Below are 16,844 nucleotides of genomic sequence, written 5' to 3' on the forward strand. Positions count from 1 at the left end.
TTCTAAGTTTAAAAAGAAATATGGAGGGCGCCTGGGTGGCTCGGTGGGTTAAGGCCTCTGCCTTCGGCTCGGGTCGTGATCCCAGGGTCCTGGGATCGAGCCCCACATCGGGCTCTCTGCTCAGCGGGGAGTCTGCTTCCTCCTCTCTCTCTGCCTGCCTCTCTGCCTACTTGTGATCTCTGTCTGTCAAATAAATAAATAAAATCTTTAAAAAAAAAAAGAAATATGGAAGAGCTCACACAACTGGTTATAGTATGAACAGTAGTGTGTGATTTTACATTTATTTTAAATGGTTTTTGAATTTTTTTCCCAGTAGATAAACATTAAAATGGTCATGTTTTTTCTTTAAATAGACTCTAAACCTTTCCAGACTTGTAGGAAATCTGTTGCTGTGTAATACAGTGGAAAGAATTAGGTGATCTAATGCTCAAATAATCTATGGGAGGACTTTGGATGTAAAAATGTTTCTTAATGTGTTTTCCAGATGTCTGTGACCTTTTGGAATTGTCTCTCCCCTCACACACATACTTAATTTTAAGGCTCTTTTATTGGTTGGGTTCAGCCATAGAAATTAATGAAATAGAGTGCTTGAATTGAATAAACTGGAAGAAAATATCTGTCCCTAATAAGCCATTATCAATATATCAAAAACAATTTATGGAAACTCAGTTCCCAAATGGTGATATTCACTAGGTGGGAAATGGCATATTAATCTAAATATTGTGTTAATAAAGGGTTATAAATGTTAAAATTTTTGAATAATTAGAAACAGTAATATCTCTGTAACACAAAGTATGCTAAACATAATTTTAATACTTTGATTCCTTCAGGAGGTTATGGTTGTGTGGACATTGTGGTTAAAAGTATTAAATGTGGGATTTTAGTGTTTTATAAGATATTTCTCTTAATACTTTCTTCGAGCATTTACTGAATATTCTACATTGTATTAGCACTTCTCATGGTGTTCTACGTAGAGTAGTCACATCACTAAGTTTACCAAAACTACCAACAATTTGATACACTTAAAGAAATAAGATTCTGGGGTGCCTGGGTGGCTCAGTGGGTTAAAGCCTCTGCCTTCGGCTCAGGTCATGATCCCAGGGCCCTGGGATCAGGCCCCGCATCGGGCTCTCTGCTTGGCAGGGAGCCTGCTTCCTCCTCTCTCTACCTGCTTCTCTGCCTACTTGTGATCTCTGTCTGTCAAATAAATAAAATCTTTAAAAAAAAAAAAAAAGAAATAAGATTCTGATCGACTCTATCTGTTTCTTTCAGGAAAATCACCACCCATATAATGGAATTTTATCTGATTCTGTAGATCAGATTTCTTTATTCTGGATATCATGATAACAATACAGGAAGTATGCACTATTTCTCATTTCTGCAAGTAGTCTTCACTGCTGAAGGAAGAAATTTTTTAAGCTATAACAGAGTTCATTTTGGTACCTTTAGTGGAAATTCTGATTTTGTTAATTTTTGATAATTTTTTGCAAAGGTATGAACAACCAAAGAACTTACCTTGTTAGGCAAGTCCACATTAATAAGAATGCCTAGAAGAGGATTGATTCTTCAGACCCGGACCCACTGGCTACTCTTGGGTCTCGCTTTACTCTGCAGTTTGGTATTATTTTTGTACCTCCTGGAATGTGCCCCCCAAACTGATGGAAATGCACCTCTTCCTGGTGTTGTTGGGGAAAATTATGGTAAAGAGTATTATCAAGCCCTCCTACAGGAGCAAGAAGAACATTATCAAACCAGGGCTACCAGTCTAAAACGTCAAATTGCCCAACTAAAACAAGAATTGCAAGAAATGAGTGAGAAGATGAGATCACTGCAAGAGAGAAAAAGTGTGGGGGCTAATGGCATAGGCTATCAAGGCAACAAAGAACAAACACCTACTGATCTTTTAGAATTTCTTCATTCCCAAATTGACAAAGCTGAAGTTAGCATAGGAGCCAAATTACCTAGTGAGTATGGAGTCATTCCCTTTGAAAGTTTTACCTTAATGAAAGTATTCCAGTTGGAAATGGGTCTCACTCGCCATCCAGAAGAAAAGCCAGTTAGAAAAGATAAGCGAGATGAATTGGTAGAAGTCATTGAAGCTGGCTTGGAGGTCATTAATAATCCTGATGAAGATGATGAACAGGAAGATGAAGATGGTCCCCTTGGAGAGAAAATGGTATTTAATGAAAATGACTTCATAGAAGGTAATGTGAAAAATATGTTGATCCATAGTTATGTTAGTATGACAATTCTATTACTCTATGCTGGTATTATAAGTCATTCATTATTTACAGTATTAAAATATTTGAGTTTTTACTCAAATACTGAATTTGAAGTGGCTTTAAAAAAAAAAGTTATAATGTGACCATAATAAAATAGAGGACCAGGGAAATAGAATAAATCTAAGTTTATGTAGAAAAATATACTATACAGGGCTCAAGTTGAAGGGCTCTTAGGGCTATGCATGTATTTGTACATGTATGTTTTTGCATTCTTATCTGGTCTTGATGTTCCCTTTTTGTATTTTTCAAAATATATGAACTAAGGTTCATGATTTGAAAACCATTTGATAAAGGAAGGAAAAAAACCCTAATTTAGTGGATTGATGGTTATTCTATATTTTAGGGGGAGGAGAACCACATGTCAGAACATCAAGAGGGTATATATAGTTTTGAAAAGCATATTTGGTATTTGAAAAAGTAAAGAAATAACCTGTTTTCCTAATACAGACTGCAGAAAGGGCATGGAATGTATACATAGCAAGATGGAGTATGACTCAAAAGTTGAGGGACACTTCTGTAAACTTAAGATATTTGCTGATTGGTATAAATAGAAATACAGATCCCCACCCATCTCCATCTTACTATCTCCTGCCAGATATTTAGTGACAAACTTAAAACCATTTTGGATATAAATCTGTCTTGAAAGTTCTCTTTGCTTGATTTTATGAACAGTATACCATATGTAATTTCCTTGGCCTTGAATCATCATGGATAGTACTTGCTATACTACAGTGTAGTAGCACCTTAAGACCTTTGGAGGCCATCAGGAAGGTCATTGTGCTTTCCATGGTACTTCAGCTATCTTTTCATTGTAGTCACTTCTTTTTTTTTGTTGTCACTTAGTGCAATTTTGAATGGGCTGTTTCTCTCAAAACTCTTCTAACTTTTCTTCAAATTCAGCTTTTTGTCTTTTTACCGTATCTGTAGCTTATAGCAGAATTGAAAGGAAATAACTGAGGAAATAACTCACTAAAGTATAAAATGTCTTCACATCTGCCTTAATAAAGGAAGGAAGCCATGTCAGTTTTATATTCTACAGCTTCTGCTTATCTTATAACTCTCTTTCAATTCTTTCACTGACAGGATTTTTCTCTGCATGGAACATAATTTTGTCCCCCACTTTTCTTCCACTCTGCTACCCCCCTGGCAAAAATAAAAAATACTCATTATTCAGTAAGTCCTGTTCCTTTTCCAGACTTTAGCTTCACTTCACTTAGAAGTCATCTCTAACCTGCAAGTCTTAAGATAACAGTATTTCCTGTATTCTCTCGTAACCTCTACCCGTGTCCCCTTTCATAGTACTTGTCATAGTATATGATATTGCCCATTTCCTGATTTGTAGTTCTCTTAGGCTGTGGTAAGCCTCAGGAGAGAGTGGATTCGTCTATCTCGTTCATTTTTTTATTCCCAGATATTGACTGACTCACACATCTCTAGGTCTTCCCTCTCTCCTGAATGTACACTTAAAAATCAGATAGCCCAAGAGACTTCCAAACTTTTCTCCTGAAGTTACCTCAGATCACCATGTTTAAATCTGTACTAATTTTTCTTTGTCTGACTTCACTCTCTTCAGAGAAAGAGAGAGAGAGTGAGTGTGTGTGTGTGTGTGTGTGTGTGTGTGTTTGTAGAGTGAAATATGTATCATTGTATTGTTTTTATTTCCTTATTTTTCTGTCTCCCTCACTAGACTGACCGCTCCTCAAAACCAGGACTGTATAGCCCTCTTTATACCACCAATGATTGACATGAAGGCGCTCCATTCATTTTAGTTAAACTGAACCAAGCAATAGAAGTTTTGACTCTCAGGTCTAGAATTTAGTATTGGTAGAAGTAATTTATTTTCATCATATGATTACTGTGTTGATAGGCTCTACTACTAAAAAAGTCATATGTAAAAAGGAATAATTGTGATTTGGAACATATTTATGAATGGACTAATAATAGAGGAGTGAACATTTTTTGTTATCTCTCCTTTTAAAGAAATAATTGTTTTCAACTGTACAATAGGGATAATTATTTTCACAGAATGATTAAAAACACTAATGATTAAATTATTAAATGATTAAATTATTGAATGATTAAAAACACTACATGTCTGGTTTTGTACTTTTGATCTTTGAGTAAAATCAGTATTCACATTGAATTTATAAACTTTGACCTGGAGACATCTTTGTCCCTAACTCTTTCCTTTAGGTTATTATCGCACCGAGAGAGATAAGGGCACACAGTATGAACTCTTTTTTAAGAAAGCAGACCTTATGGAATATAGACATGTGACCCTCTTCCGCCCTTTTGGACCTCTCATGAAAGTGAAGAGCGAGATGATTGACATTACTAGATCAGTTATTAATATCATTGTGCCACTTGCTGAAAGAACTGAAGCATTTGCACAGTTTATGCAGAATTTCAGGTAACTCTCAGGGCTTAATGATTTGGCTAAGCACTTCTAAAAAATCACATTTCATGCAGATTTGCTTAATTTATCTTCACTGAGTGTGATTACTTAGAATTCCAGAGTAATTTTATGGGCTTTGGGGAATCTTAGTTTTTGATACTCTCTTTTTTTAAAAGCATGTATATTGTGTTATTGGCAATTTGAATTTTTTTTTTAAGATTTTATTTATTTGTCAGAGAGAGCAAGCACAGGCAGACAAAGTGGCAGGCAGTGGCAGAGGGAGGAACAGGCTCCCTACTGAGCAAGGAGCCCAATGTGGGACTCGATCCCAGGACACTGGGATTATGACCTGAGCTGAACGCAGCTGCTTAACCAACTGAGCCACCCAGGTGTCCCTGGCAATTTGAATTTTGAAGTAAATTGAGAGTGACAACTATTAGAAACTATATTTGACGACCTGTGAGTTCATTTTAGGATGAGTTGAATTTTTAAAAATAACTTTATTGAGGCACAATTTACATACAATAAAACCCACATATTTTAAAGATACAGGTTGCATGTCTTTTGACAAACCTTTATGCTCATAATTGCTTTCCCAATGAACCTACAGGACATGTCATTGCTATTTCTCCAGAAAATTCCCTAAGAACAATTGGAATTTTAACATTGAAATAATTTTAGAAATACAAACATTTAACTAAAGATGAGAGAGTTATTCCGTCTTGAGAAGAAGAGACTATAACAATTTTTAAAATTTTTTTTTCCTTTTTTGCCATTAAATTTGGATATTTTAAAATGCTGAAGTGTTAAAGTGTTATCAAGTATGTATCAGGGTAACATGTGAGGAAAGTTTTGCCCTTTTGTTTAACAATTGCCATGTTTCTAATATTTTACTATGCTAGTTTTAATGCTTTATAATCCCAGTCTTTATTCTCATATTGAAATCATTGGATTTAAAAGTTAATGTTTGGGGTGCCTGGGTGGCTCAGTGGGTTAAGCCTCTGCCTTTGGCTCCAGTCGTGATCTCAGGGTCCTGGGATCGAGCCCCGCATCAGGCTCTCTGCTCAGCAGGGAGCCTGCTTCCCCCTCTCTCTCTGCTTGCCTCTCTGACTACTTGTGATCTCTGTCAAATAAATAAATAAAATCTTTAAAAAAAAATAAATAAAAGTTAATGCTGCTCTGTAGCAGAATATCTAGAAATCATGCTTCCAAATGAGTTTTGCCTATTTGAAATTGCTCACCTGAGATCTGATTTCCTAAAGCATTTTTTACTGCTTTTCTTGGAATTGCTTTCAGATGCTACATTATTCTTTACAGTAAGTAATCTCAGCCATGGCAGATATTTATTCCTTGATGAGAGGTATAATTTCTGGAATTAGCCAGTCTGAGGACAAAATAACTCTTGACTAACAACTTGAATATTTATTTATTTGGTTTTTAGACTTCTTTCCTTGAGTAGCTTGTAATTTGCTTCTGAAGGCAATACCAAAGCAAAAGTTTCAAAAATATTTTGGAATATGGCAACCTCTGTGGACCTCCAAGGACTATATTCATGTGGTTATATTGTTATGCGTTTGCTCTGATGTTGTTAATAATTCAGCAATATTGCCACTTTTATATTTACTTAAAGCTTCATGCAGTGTCATTCTAAATGAGTAATGCCTCATTTGTTTTGTTAAAACTTCATGTGGTTGCTTTCTGAATGAGTAGTGCCTTATATATTTTTTTGAATGAACTTTATTTTTCAATTCTGTTAGGGATGTGTGTATTCATCAGGACAAGAGAATTCATCTCACAGTGGTGTATTTTGGTAAAGAAGGATTATCTAAAGTCAAGTCTATCCTAGAATCTGTCACAAGGTTAGTGAGCCATGTCCAAATTGAAGTCTTGATACATAACATTAGAAGAATGAGAACTTCAGATATTTAATGAGTTGATTTTTTTTAAATAAACATATAATGTATTATTAGCCCCAGGGGTACAGGTCTGTGAATCTCCAGGTTTAAACACTTCACAGCATAATGAGTTGATTTTTAATAGCTGCTGTTTAAAAGTTGGCTGAGCAAATGAGTGGTGGTGCTAGTAAGTTCCTCATTTCACCCCTCAGTTCACTCATGCAACTCTAAATGATTCGTCTTCCCTGACCTCTTGGCAGCCAGCCTGGCATGATCCGAGCCCTCTCACTCTGTGGCCCAGCCACCTTCTGTTTATTTGCCTCCATTTATTACTTCTTCGTTCCCTTTTGTTGGACTCTTCCCCTTTTTCTAAATCTAATCCCTTCACTTTGATGTCATCTCCTAAGCTTTTCTCTCATTTGTCACCTTTCTTTCCTTCCATTTTCCCAAGTTCCTTCTTCTTGCCCTGCAAATAATGCTTAGGTCTCTCCTGTCCTTAAGCCACCACCACCTGACTCTGTAGTACCAGTAGCTGCTGGTAGGTTTCTTTCCTTTCATAGCTAAACCTCACCGAACAGTAGTTCTCTAATCAGACAACTCATATAGTACCTGGCACATAGTAGGTACTCAGAGGTTTGAATGAATGAATTGGTAATTCCTTAATACTCTGACATTAATTCTATAGCTTTTCAGCCTTTTCATCTCTAAGTTATAGGCCCAAAGTTATGATCTAACTGCCAAATTCAGCCTTTTTTCTGTCATCCTCTTTGGTCGCTTTTTTACATTTAATGCCTAACCAGTACTTCCTTCTTGACATATTCCTCTGATGTTTGTAAAATGAATATATTTTGTAAATGTAAATATGTTACAGTGTAAAATTTTAGGTTGATTGTCTTTTCAGACCAAGCCAACTCTGTATCCTTTACCTGCTTCTTTACCTTTCTGCTAGTTGTGGCCATTCCCAAAGAGTCCAGATTTGGCCGGCCATTCTTCTCGAATTGTTCAACTAACATTCCTTGAGTCCCACCGACTATGTTCCAGGTACACTGCTCGGGAGTCTAACTGGGGTGGTTGGAATAGACGGGCACAGAAGAGAGTGTTATAGTCCCTACCCTGAAGGGACTCTCACAGCACATGTATTAAAAAACAAATACTGTCTTTTCTTCCCCCTTCACACTAGCTGCTTCTCTTGGTGGCCCTCTTTCAGTTCAGACTAAGACCATTTTCATGATCCCCTGGGCTTAATGTCTGAGAGTTAGCGTCTTTCATTCTTTACCTCTAGTCAGTTCTTACTTAACTGCACAGGACCTTTTCCCTGTCCTTTCCCTGCTACTGCCACCACCCTAACTCAGGTTCCCCCTCCTTCATTTCTTTCCTTCTCTTCCCTCTTCACCATTTTCAGGTCACCCACTAAATGCCAGGCATTTACATTGGTACTACTGAAGCTATCACTGCATTACTCAAGACTCCTCTGTGGCACATGATAGAAACCTGTCTTGAACTTGCTTAAGGAAACTGGGAGTGTTAATGGAAGAATCTTGGATAGTCCCCAAACTGAAGGGATTATTACAGCCAAATTTGGGGAGAAAAACCAAAACAGCTTTGATATTTTAGGGACTGGAACCAGAGACTTGAGCACCATGAAAATTCTCTTGTCTTCTTGTCTGTTTTTCTCTGCATGTTGACTTCATTCTCCTATTGCAGATTGCCTTCTTCCACATGTGAGGTATATGGCTGTTGGCGGCTTTGGGCTCACATCTTCTCAGCTTTGCCATCAGAGAGGAAAGAGCTTTCTCCCAGATCCAGTTGAGAAAAGCCCAGGGAAGGAGTTTTGCCCACTCTTAAGCCAGTCACTATGGCCAGGTGGGATTTGGGTATTGGAATTGGCGCAGCTTGAGTCTGGTCCCTGCCCCTAGGAAATTACTGTGGTCTGGGTGTTCTGTGATTAGTTCCTCCACTAGGTGGTGGGAGTGTGGCGTGGTAATCAGCAGTTTTCCCAAAAGAAGGGAGAGATTTATATCCATGAGAAGGGCAGTGTGGGCATTCGGAGCATGTGGAGTCCACTCTGGAAACTATTTGAGCCTTTGCTTCCATCTCTCCATTCCCATTCTATACATTTATAAAGAGTAATCTTCCTAAAATGTCCCTTTTTGATCTGGCCATATCCTAGCGTAGCAGTTCTCCACCTTTAACATCAGAGTCACCTGGTGTGACTTTACCAAGAGAGACACAGATGCTCAGCATCACCCCTAGTATTTGATTCAGGGGTCTGGGGTGGGGCCCAAGAATTTGCATTTCCATTGCTTTCCAGGGGAGGCTGATGCTGTGGGTGTTGGGACTTCCCTGTGAGAACAACTGCCCTGGCAGAAAAACTCCTTGCCTCAAAGACACTGACCAACTTCTTTAACTTCTCACAGAAGCTACTCCTCAGTCTGACCCTTTTCTGGTCTTCTCTTGTTGTTCCCAATTTAAGATCCCTTCGTTCTCATCCCATTTGTCTAATCTCTGTTCTCTAAAATGCTTTCTACTTTCTTACCTCTTTGCCTTTGAGAATAATTAATTGGAATAACCTTTAAACTCACTACTGAATTCAGGAATTTAATCAAGGCATAACTTTAATTCTGCTTCTAACCTCTCTAGTCTCTAACTACTCTCAGACAAAAGCAATCTTTTTTCTCAGAACTGCTGTTCATTCATTCATTCAGCAAATATTTATTGAACTCCTACTCTTTGAGGAGGTACACTATATCCACAATAATGAACAAAACAAAATCCCTGCTCTCATGGAGTTTATGTTCCAGTGGGTGGGGGGAGACAAACAAACATGTCTGGTGTTGCTGAGGAAAGCAAAGCTGGGCAGGGGGATAAAGATTAAAGAGAGGGAGGTCGGGACAACTTCACAAATGGTATGAGGGGAATCCCTCCGATAAGAGGACATGTGAGCAAAGATCCAAAAAACACAGGAGCACTCTTTGAATGTACCATTCATATGAAATGAATTGTTTATTACCAAACATTATGGCCGTTTTTCCATGTGTATATTCCTTATCTCCCCAATAAGTTTTTAAGATCCTGAGGAGCAGTGATCCCTCAACACTTTTTAAGCTCACACCACAAACATGTTGGCTCAGATACGGCCATTTAGTCAATATCTGTCCCTGATGTTGATCATACATGTGAAGCTGATAATTTCCTTTCCCTGTATGACTGTAGAACCAAAATTGAAAAATACTTAAAGTATAAAACATATTTTGTAAGTCTTGTTGAAAGAAGAGAGTTGTTAAATTTTAAGTGGGACTTATCCTTTGTTGTATATGCTTTCCTCCTAGTGAGTCTAATTTTCACAATTACACTTTGGTCTCCTTGAATGAAGAATTTAATCGTGGACGAGGACTAAATGTGGGTGCCCGAGCTTGGGACAAGGGAGAGGTCTTGATGTTTTTCTGTGATGTTGATATATATTTCTCAGCTGAATTCCTTAACAGCTGCCGGTTAAATGCTGAGCCAGGTGCGTAAAATCTTGGTAGATGAGTTGAGTGTAGAAATTGAGAACAGTGTCAGCATGTCCCATATTTTGGATCAAGTTAATTATGTTTTCTTAAAGTTATATTAGGCATACTTTAACTGGAATATTAAGTAAAAAAGTTAAAATTTGCCCCTCTGAAGTTCATACCCCTGTTCTCTTGTGGCCAAATCCCTTGCCAAAATTTGAATCCAAATAAATAAAAGCAAAGAAAATGTCTTAAAATTGACAAGGAGGAAGCAGCACTTATCAGAAAAAGAGCCAAGCAGACAACATGGAGATGTGTGAAAGAAGTACTCTACCTCAGGCAGGTGGTACCAACAGAGACACACACACATGAAGAAACCTAGATACAGATGGTGCTTGGCATCCATACTACATATTTGGGGATCATTTACTATACTTTGCTTTATGTTATAGGTATTTTTTGAAAATGTATGAGCAAATGATATTTTTATAAATCAAATCTTATTTTAAATGTGAAAAGAAAATTTTCTGTGCCAAAAAAAACTCCTAGTAAATGCTTTTTTGTAGAACTATTCATATCATGCAGATTATTAGCCTATTAATTATTTTCATAGGGATCATTGTCAGGAACTCTTTGAGCACCTAGTGAATAAATGAGGGTTGGGTTTACTTTTTTTGCACCAGACAATATGAAGTTCACAATGTGAAAGTGGAAGGAAACATACTTGCTCAATGTAAAAAAAATATTTTAATGTCTAGAAATAGATTTTCCCTGAGAATTGAACTTAGATCCCTAAGTGAGTTTTAGCAAAGGTGAGATGAGCATCTAGTAGGGATTTTGTTAATAGAAAGGCTGCCACATTACCACAAGTACTTGATGGTTACTGAGCACTTTATATTATCATGTCTAACTGAGGCCTATCTTAGCAAGGGCTTCTCTGTTGAGGGCTCCTTAGTCTTCACAGGTCCCTTCACTGCTATTTGAATGCTAATGACAAGGTTTTCTGCAGAGGCTATTAGATCAGGTATTTTTAACTCTTCCCAACTTTTCCAAATCTTACCAAAATCTGTCTGCAGTTCTATATTTTAATTATTGTGTGCAAATCTGTTGATTTGATAGTATTCTTTGGATTTACTGTTTCTGTGATTCATTTTGAAGGATGGATTTAACACGTTTCTAAGTTCTTGGTGATTGTCAGAGGTTAACCTACATCTATCACTGCTAATCAGATGAAATGATGAGTAGTAAATAGCTCACCTATCGAATAACTGACCGAACACTTTTGTGTATCTCTCCAAGGTCAAAGGGAGTAAATGTGTATTACACCCTTTAGTCTGTTTTTTAGTCTCTTTTAGGTTATAAATTTTGTAGCTACTGATACATTATAAAATCATCATGTTCATCAAATCAGCATGATGTTTAGTAGCCTGAAAATTGACAAAATACAATATTGATAAAGTCACCATATATGACCAAAGAAATAGCAGTATTAAATATTGATAACACGGTATTGATCAGTCTTTCATTTTATGACTTTGTGATATAACTGTATATTTTAATTTATAGGTAAAAAGGTGTTTTACCCTGTGGTTTTCAGTCTTTACAACCCTGCCATTGTTTATGCCAGTCAGGATGTACCACCACCTGTGGAGCAGCAGCTGGTAAGACTCATTGTCAGTTATGAAAGGCCACAACGATCCTTGCTAGGTTCCTTTATGTTTGTTTCACAAGTAGAAAAGAAAGTTTCGATAAAAAACTGTAGTTATTTTTTTTTAAGATTTTATTTATTTATTTATAGGAGAGTGAGTACAAGCAGGGGGAGCAACAGAGGGAGAGGGAGAAACAGGCTCTCCCTCTGAGCAGGGAGCCCGATTCAGGGCTCAGTCCCAGGACCCCAGGGTCATGGCCTGGGCCAAAGGCAGACATTTAACTGACTGAGCCACCCAGGAGCCCCCCAAAACTCTAGTTATTATAATCACTTTTCATATTATCTTTTACCACCCCCCATAAGGTGATTTTCCACTTACTGTTTTAGAATCAAATATCATTCTAGAGAGGGAAAGAAAATTAGGCCACAGAAAAAACTTAATGTTCTAGAATATGTAGATTTTACAGTCACTTCTGCCAATGTATTTTCAGTAATACTAAAAATGTTTTAATTTTAAAAACCTTATTTACTAGAAATTAAAACTACAAAATAAACTAAGAAGGAATGATATTCTGTGGGTAGTTACTAAAGAAGTCATGGAGTGGGAATGCCCATAACAGAACTTAATGTTATTGATAAAGCTGTATAAGTTTTTTTTAATTTTAAATAAACATACTATGTTGGAATAATTTAAATTTACAGAAAAGTTGGAAAGATAGTATAGAGCATTCCTGTACTCCACCCCATTTTCCCTCAGAATAATATCTTATGGAACGATTTGTCAAAATTAGAAATTAACATTGCTAAGTTACTACTAACTACACTGTAGATTAGGACTTCACCAGTTTTTCTACTAATGTTCTTTTTGTGTTGCAGGTTCCAGTCAAGAATACTATATTACACTTAGTCTAATCTTTTATTGTTAATATTAAATAAAAATGGAAATAAATGAACTAAGAAGTCAATTTAAGATATTAAAAAAATGAATAACTCTGAGGAAAGAAATAAAGATAAGGCAGAAATTGATGAACCAAAAATAATAGTTTGGCTAATATATAGTAGCTTATTCTTTATGTGCAAAAAAAAATGTTTTTAACCAAAGTGGGCAGATTTGGGGTAAAAAGGAAAATACAACAACTGAGAGAAATCAATTTTATATGGTAAATTTTTAAAATTCTAAATAAAAGATTTGAGAACTTATAAACTACTAACACAAGCAAATTTTGTATTAGCATTTTATAGATAAAAGAGATGGAAGCTCTGAAAAGATTAAGAACCACTTAAAAAATTAAAACAGTTATCAAAAAAATTACCCTGCATATGAATAGGTACAATGTTTTATTGGTGAGTTTTTCCAAACTTTTGAAGAACAGGTTAAAGTAATACCATATGATCTACTTAATAAGTTTTATGAAACCAACATTATCTTCGGACTCCAGTCCTGCCTTTAACAGAGGGGCTGGATATAGTAAGCAATATATCTATTAGCTACAGTTGATGCTATAGCAATATAGCTATTAGCTACAGTTGATGTGTCTGTATACACACACCACTCTGCCTTATCTGTAGGCCAGTATTACTTAGGAATATAGAAACAAATGGGATCAAAATGGCAAACCAAGCACCCACATTTGCCTTATCTGAAACCCTAAATCCTTTGTAAAAGTGAATTACTAAAAAGAAAAAAGTATATTAGCTTTGGAAAATGAGAGAAGTGCCATTGGTAGAAAATTTTGAAAAATTGATATAAGATGGCAATAGTTGGCATAGGATTGATAAAAGAAAGAAGAATCTGGAATATGTTCAGGAGAACACAAGATGGGGCTGCTCTCTATTCTCTGAGCTCATGGAAGACAGAGCATGATGGAATACACATTCTCTGGGCATGTGCTAAGCAACAGGCATCACAGGGATTGGACTATAGGCTGCGGCAGTGTATGTGATCCCTGGAGCAAGAGAGGGAGGGTAAGGTTTGGGGAATATTGAGTTGTAGGATGGATAGGGAGCGCCAGGCTCTGAAAATGAGCTGCTGTTGGCACATTGTCCCCAAGACCACATTCAGCCCCTCTTCCACTATTACTGGAGATAGGCCCCTGTAATCTTAGCTGACAGCCAAGGGTTTTTGAACAATAATATTTTTTTTTCTTTAAGTATGCTCAATGTCCAGTGTGGAGCCCAACATAGGGCTTGAACTTAAGACCCCGAGATCAAGACCTGAGCTGAGATCAAGAGTTGGATGCTTAACTGACGAGCCACCCAGGCGCCCCTGAACAATGATTTTTGAAACAAAAAACAGTAGCAGTTAACCAAGAGTAGCCAAACCAACACTATGAAAGGGAGGCACCAAATTTTAATAAACAGAAAAGATAACACATGAGAATATGAATAGAGAATGAAAACAACTTTAAGATAAGTCTTCAGGGAAAGAAAACATTAAATTAGTAAGACCAGATTTGTTGCTAAAAAGGTCAACTTGGAAATTGTGAAAATCTAAAACTCAGTAAATGGGCTGAATATTGGAACGGTTACAGTTGAAACAAGCTTGTAACTAGAAGACAAGTTACCTGGGCACATAAAGACCAAGAGATAATGTAGAGAAAAATTGAGACATGAGGAATCACTCACGAAGCTCCCAAAATTGTTAGTAGGAGCTCCAGAAGGAGAGAAAAGAGAGAACAGACAGTGGATGAAATAGAAGAAAACTTCGAAGAGCTAAGGAAAGACAAGTCTGGCATTTGAGAACTTGTCTGCAAAGGAGTAAGAATCGGATTGGCATTTGCCTTCTTTTTGATGATAATTGGTGCTAGAAGACAATAAAACAATATCTTGAATGTTGTAAGAGAAATAACTTTAATTCTGTAATTTGTATTTCACCTATTTGAGGGCAAAATAGATATTGTTGAATATTCAAGGACTCAAGGTTTACTTCTTACAGACCTCTTCAGCAGAATGAGAAATGAACCCGTTTGAAAGAAGACCTGAGAATAAAACAGTAGTCACCAGCACCAAAACCCCAGTAAAACTTGTTTAAATAGTTGTTGATGAAATACATAATAAAAAAGAAATGTATAGCAGTTGGGGATTTAAAATTCAAAGGGTACACATACAAATGTGTATTACCTAGCCCTGTGTGCTGAGAGGACCTAGAAGCAGTAATACCCCAAGAGTAACCAGCATACCCAGCTCCCAGATCTTAGTGCAGGGACAGGAAATCAAGGATCCTGAAGCTCCAGAAAGTAAGGCAGTACTCAAAAAAAAAGGATAAGGGTATGTCAAACGGGATACAGGAGCCTGAACAAACTCCCAATGGCAAAGTTGGAACAATTTGAGCAACAATATAAATAACATAGAACTGGATTGCAACCCCAAGCATAAAATAACTATCCATGAATACATACTGATATAAATAAATTAGCAAGTGAGTAAATAATAATAATGAATCAATGGATAGACTGATTAGATAGGAATAGATAAGGGAGAAGAGCTAAATCTTTGCTACAGAATTCTGAATAACTTATGTAGATACTTTCTTTTCCAGTAGGTGGAGCTAGGTGACTCACTTCTAAAGAACTGAGTATGGGAAGAGAGCTATTCAGTGGAGAAACCTGGCAGACACCACCTTAAGCCAAGTAATGAAGGTTAACATCACCAGTGTTATATGCACCACTGATTTGATTAATCAAGAAGGGTATTTCACTTCTGTGGCCTTCCTTCCAGAAACCTAATTATGAGAAACACTTCAGTCAAACCCAAATTGAAGAGTATTCCACAAAATACCCCAGCAATACTTGAAAATGTCAAGATCAAGGGTGCTTAGCTGGCTCAGTTGGAAGAGCATGCGACTGTTGAACTCAGGGTTGTGAGTTTGAGCCTCAGAGTGGGTGTGGGTATTACTAAAAAAAAAAAAAAGTGGTAATTTTTTAAAAAGTGTCTAGATCATCAAAAGGAAGACTGAGAAATTACGAGTTTCCAGACCAAGGAGACTTAACAAATAAATGCAGTGTGGTGCCTTGGACTGGATCCTGGAACAGAAAAAAGGACATTAAAGGAAAACTTATAGAATCCAAATAAAGTCTAAAATGTAGTTAATAGTGGGGCGCCTGGGTGGCTCAGTCATTTAAGCGTCTGCCTTCAGCTCAGGTCATGATCCCAGAGTCCTAGTATCAAGTCCTGCAGCCAGCTCCTTGCTCAGCAAGAGTCTACTTCTCCCTCTTCCTCTCCCTCATGAGTTCTTACTCTCTCTCCCTCTCTCAAATAAATAAGTAAAATCTTTAAAAACAAATAAATAAAATGTAGTTAATAGTAATATACTAGTGTTGGTTTCTTAGTTTTTATAATGTACTACAGCAATGTAAGATAATAACATTTAGGTGAAGTTAAAACTAGGTGAGAAGTATATGGGAATTCTGTTTACTACTTTGCAACTTTTCTGTAAGTCTAAAATTACTCCAAAATAAAAATCTTATTTATAAAAAAAATTGCTTGATAAACACAGTGCTAAATGGAGTCAATATGTGAGGGTGAAGAGGAATGTAAAAGCATGCTAATATTCTTGTCTGGTTTGGGAGGATGTGGGAGAAGAATGATTTGAATGTGGGTTCATTCTAGATGTTACACACAAAAAAATAAGTTTAAATACTTCCACTTCAAGTTGTAGTTTCACTTCGTAACCTTTGCAAGTTACCCTTTCTAAACTTCAATCTGCCCACTTAAAACAAGACAAAAGCTTGCTCTCCATAATGTGTAATATTATCTCCTTGTATTAAAAGTAAACAGGAAATACACCAATAGAAAAAAAAAGGCTAAAAGACAGTTGGTAGTAATTCATAACAAACATATTTAAATAACCAGCCTAAGAATAAATAAAAAACAGCAGTGCAATACTTTTTTGCTGCTGTAAAATCAGTTTTTAAAACAGCCATGCAAGGGAGGCTGGTGGGGTAGGAGTTCTTCCGTCCATGCTGGTGGTGTAGGAATGTAGGCAAGCTTTCTGGGTCAGGAGTTTTCAAGCAGGTTCATCCCTCTGATCCAGTAATCTCCACTCCCAGGAGTCTATCCTGAGGAAACAGAACCATAGAGCAGCAATACATATGATAATATCGACAACATTGGAAGCAGCAAAACTGTAAAAAT

The 16,844-nt window shown here is 36.8% G+C and overlaps 1 protein-coding gene across 1 annotated transcript in view; it reads left to right on the top strand.

The window, feature by feature from the left end:
• Positions 1–16,844, top strand: part of CSGALNACT2 (chondroitin sulfate N-acetylgalactosaminyltransferase 2) — a 43,615-nt gene that overhangs the window by 13,529 nt on the left and 13,242 nt on the right. Inside the window, exons 2-6 of the mRNA XM_080823400.1 lie at positions 1,273–2,204; positions 4,476–4,692; positions 6,435–6,536; positions 9,902–10,080; positions 11,630–11,724. Coding sequence (XP_080679526.1) covers positions 1,544–2,204; positions 4,476–4,692; positions 6,435–6,536; positions 9,902–10,080; positions 11,630–11,724 — 1,254 coding nt within the window. The 5' untranslated portion in view covers positions 1,273–1,543. The remainder of the gene's footprint in view (positions 1–1,272; positions 2,205–4,475; positions 4,693–6,434; positions 6,537–9,901; positions 10,081–11,629; positions 11,725–16,844) is intronic.

This window comes from Martes martes, assembly GCF_963455335.1.
Source record: "Martes martes genome assembly, chromosome: 14".
Lineage (NCBI taxonomy): Eukaryota > Metazoa > Chordata > Mammalia > Carnivora > Mustelidae > Martes > Martes martes.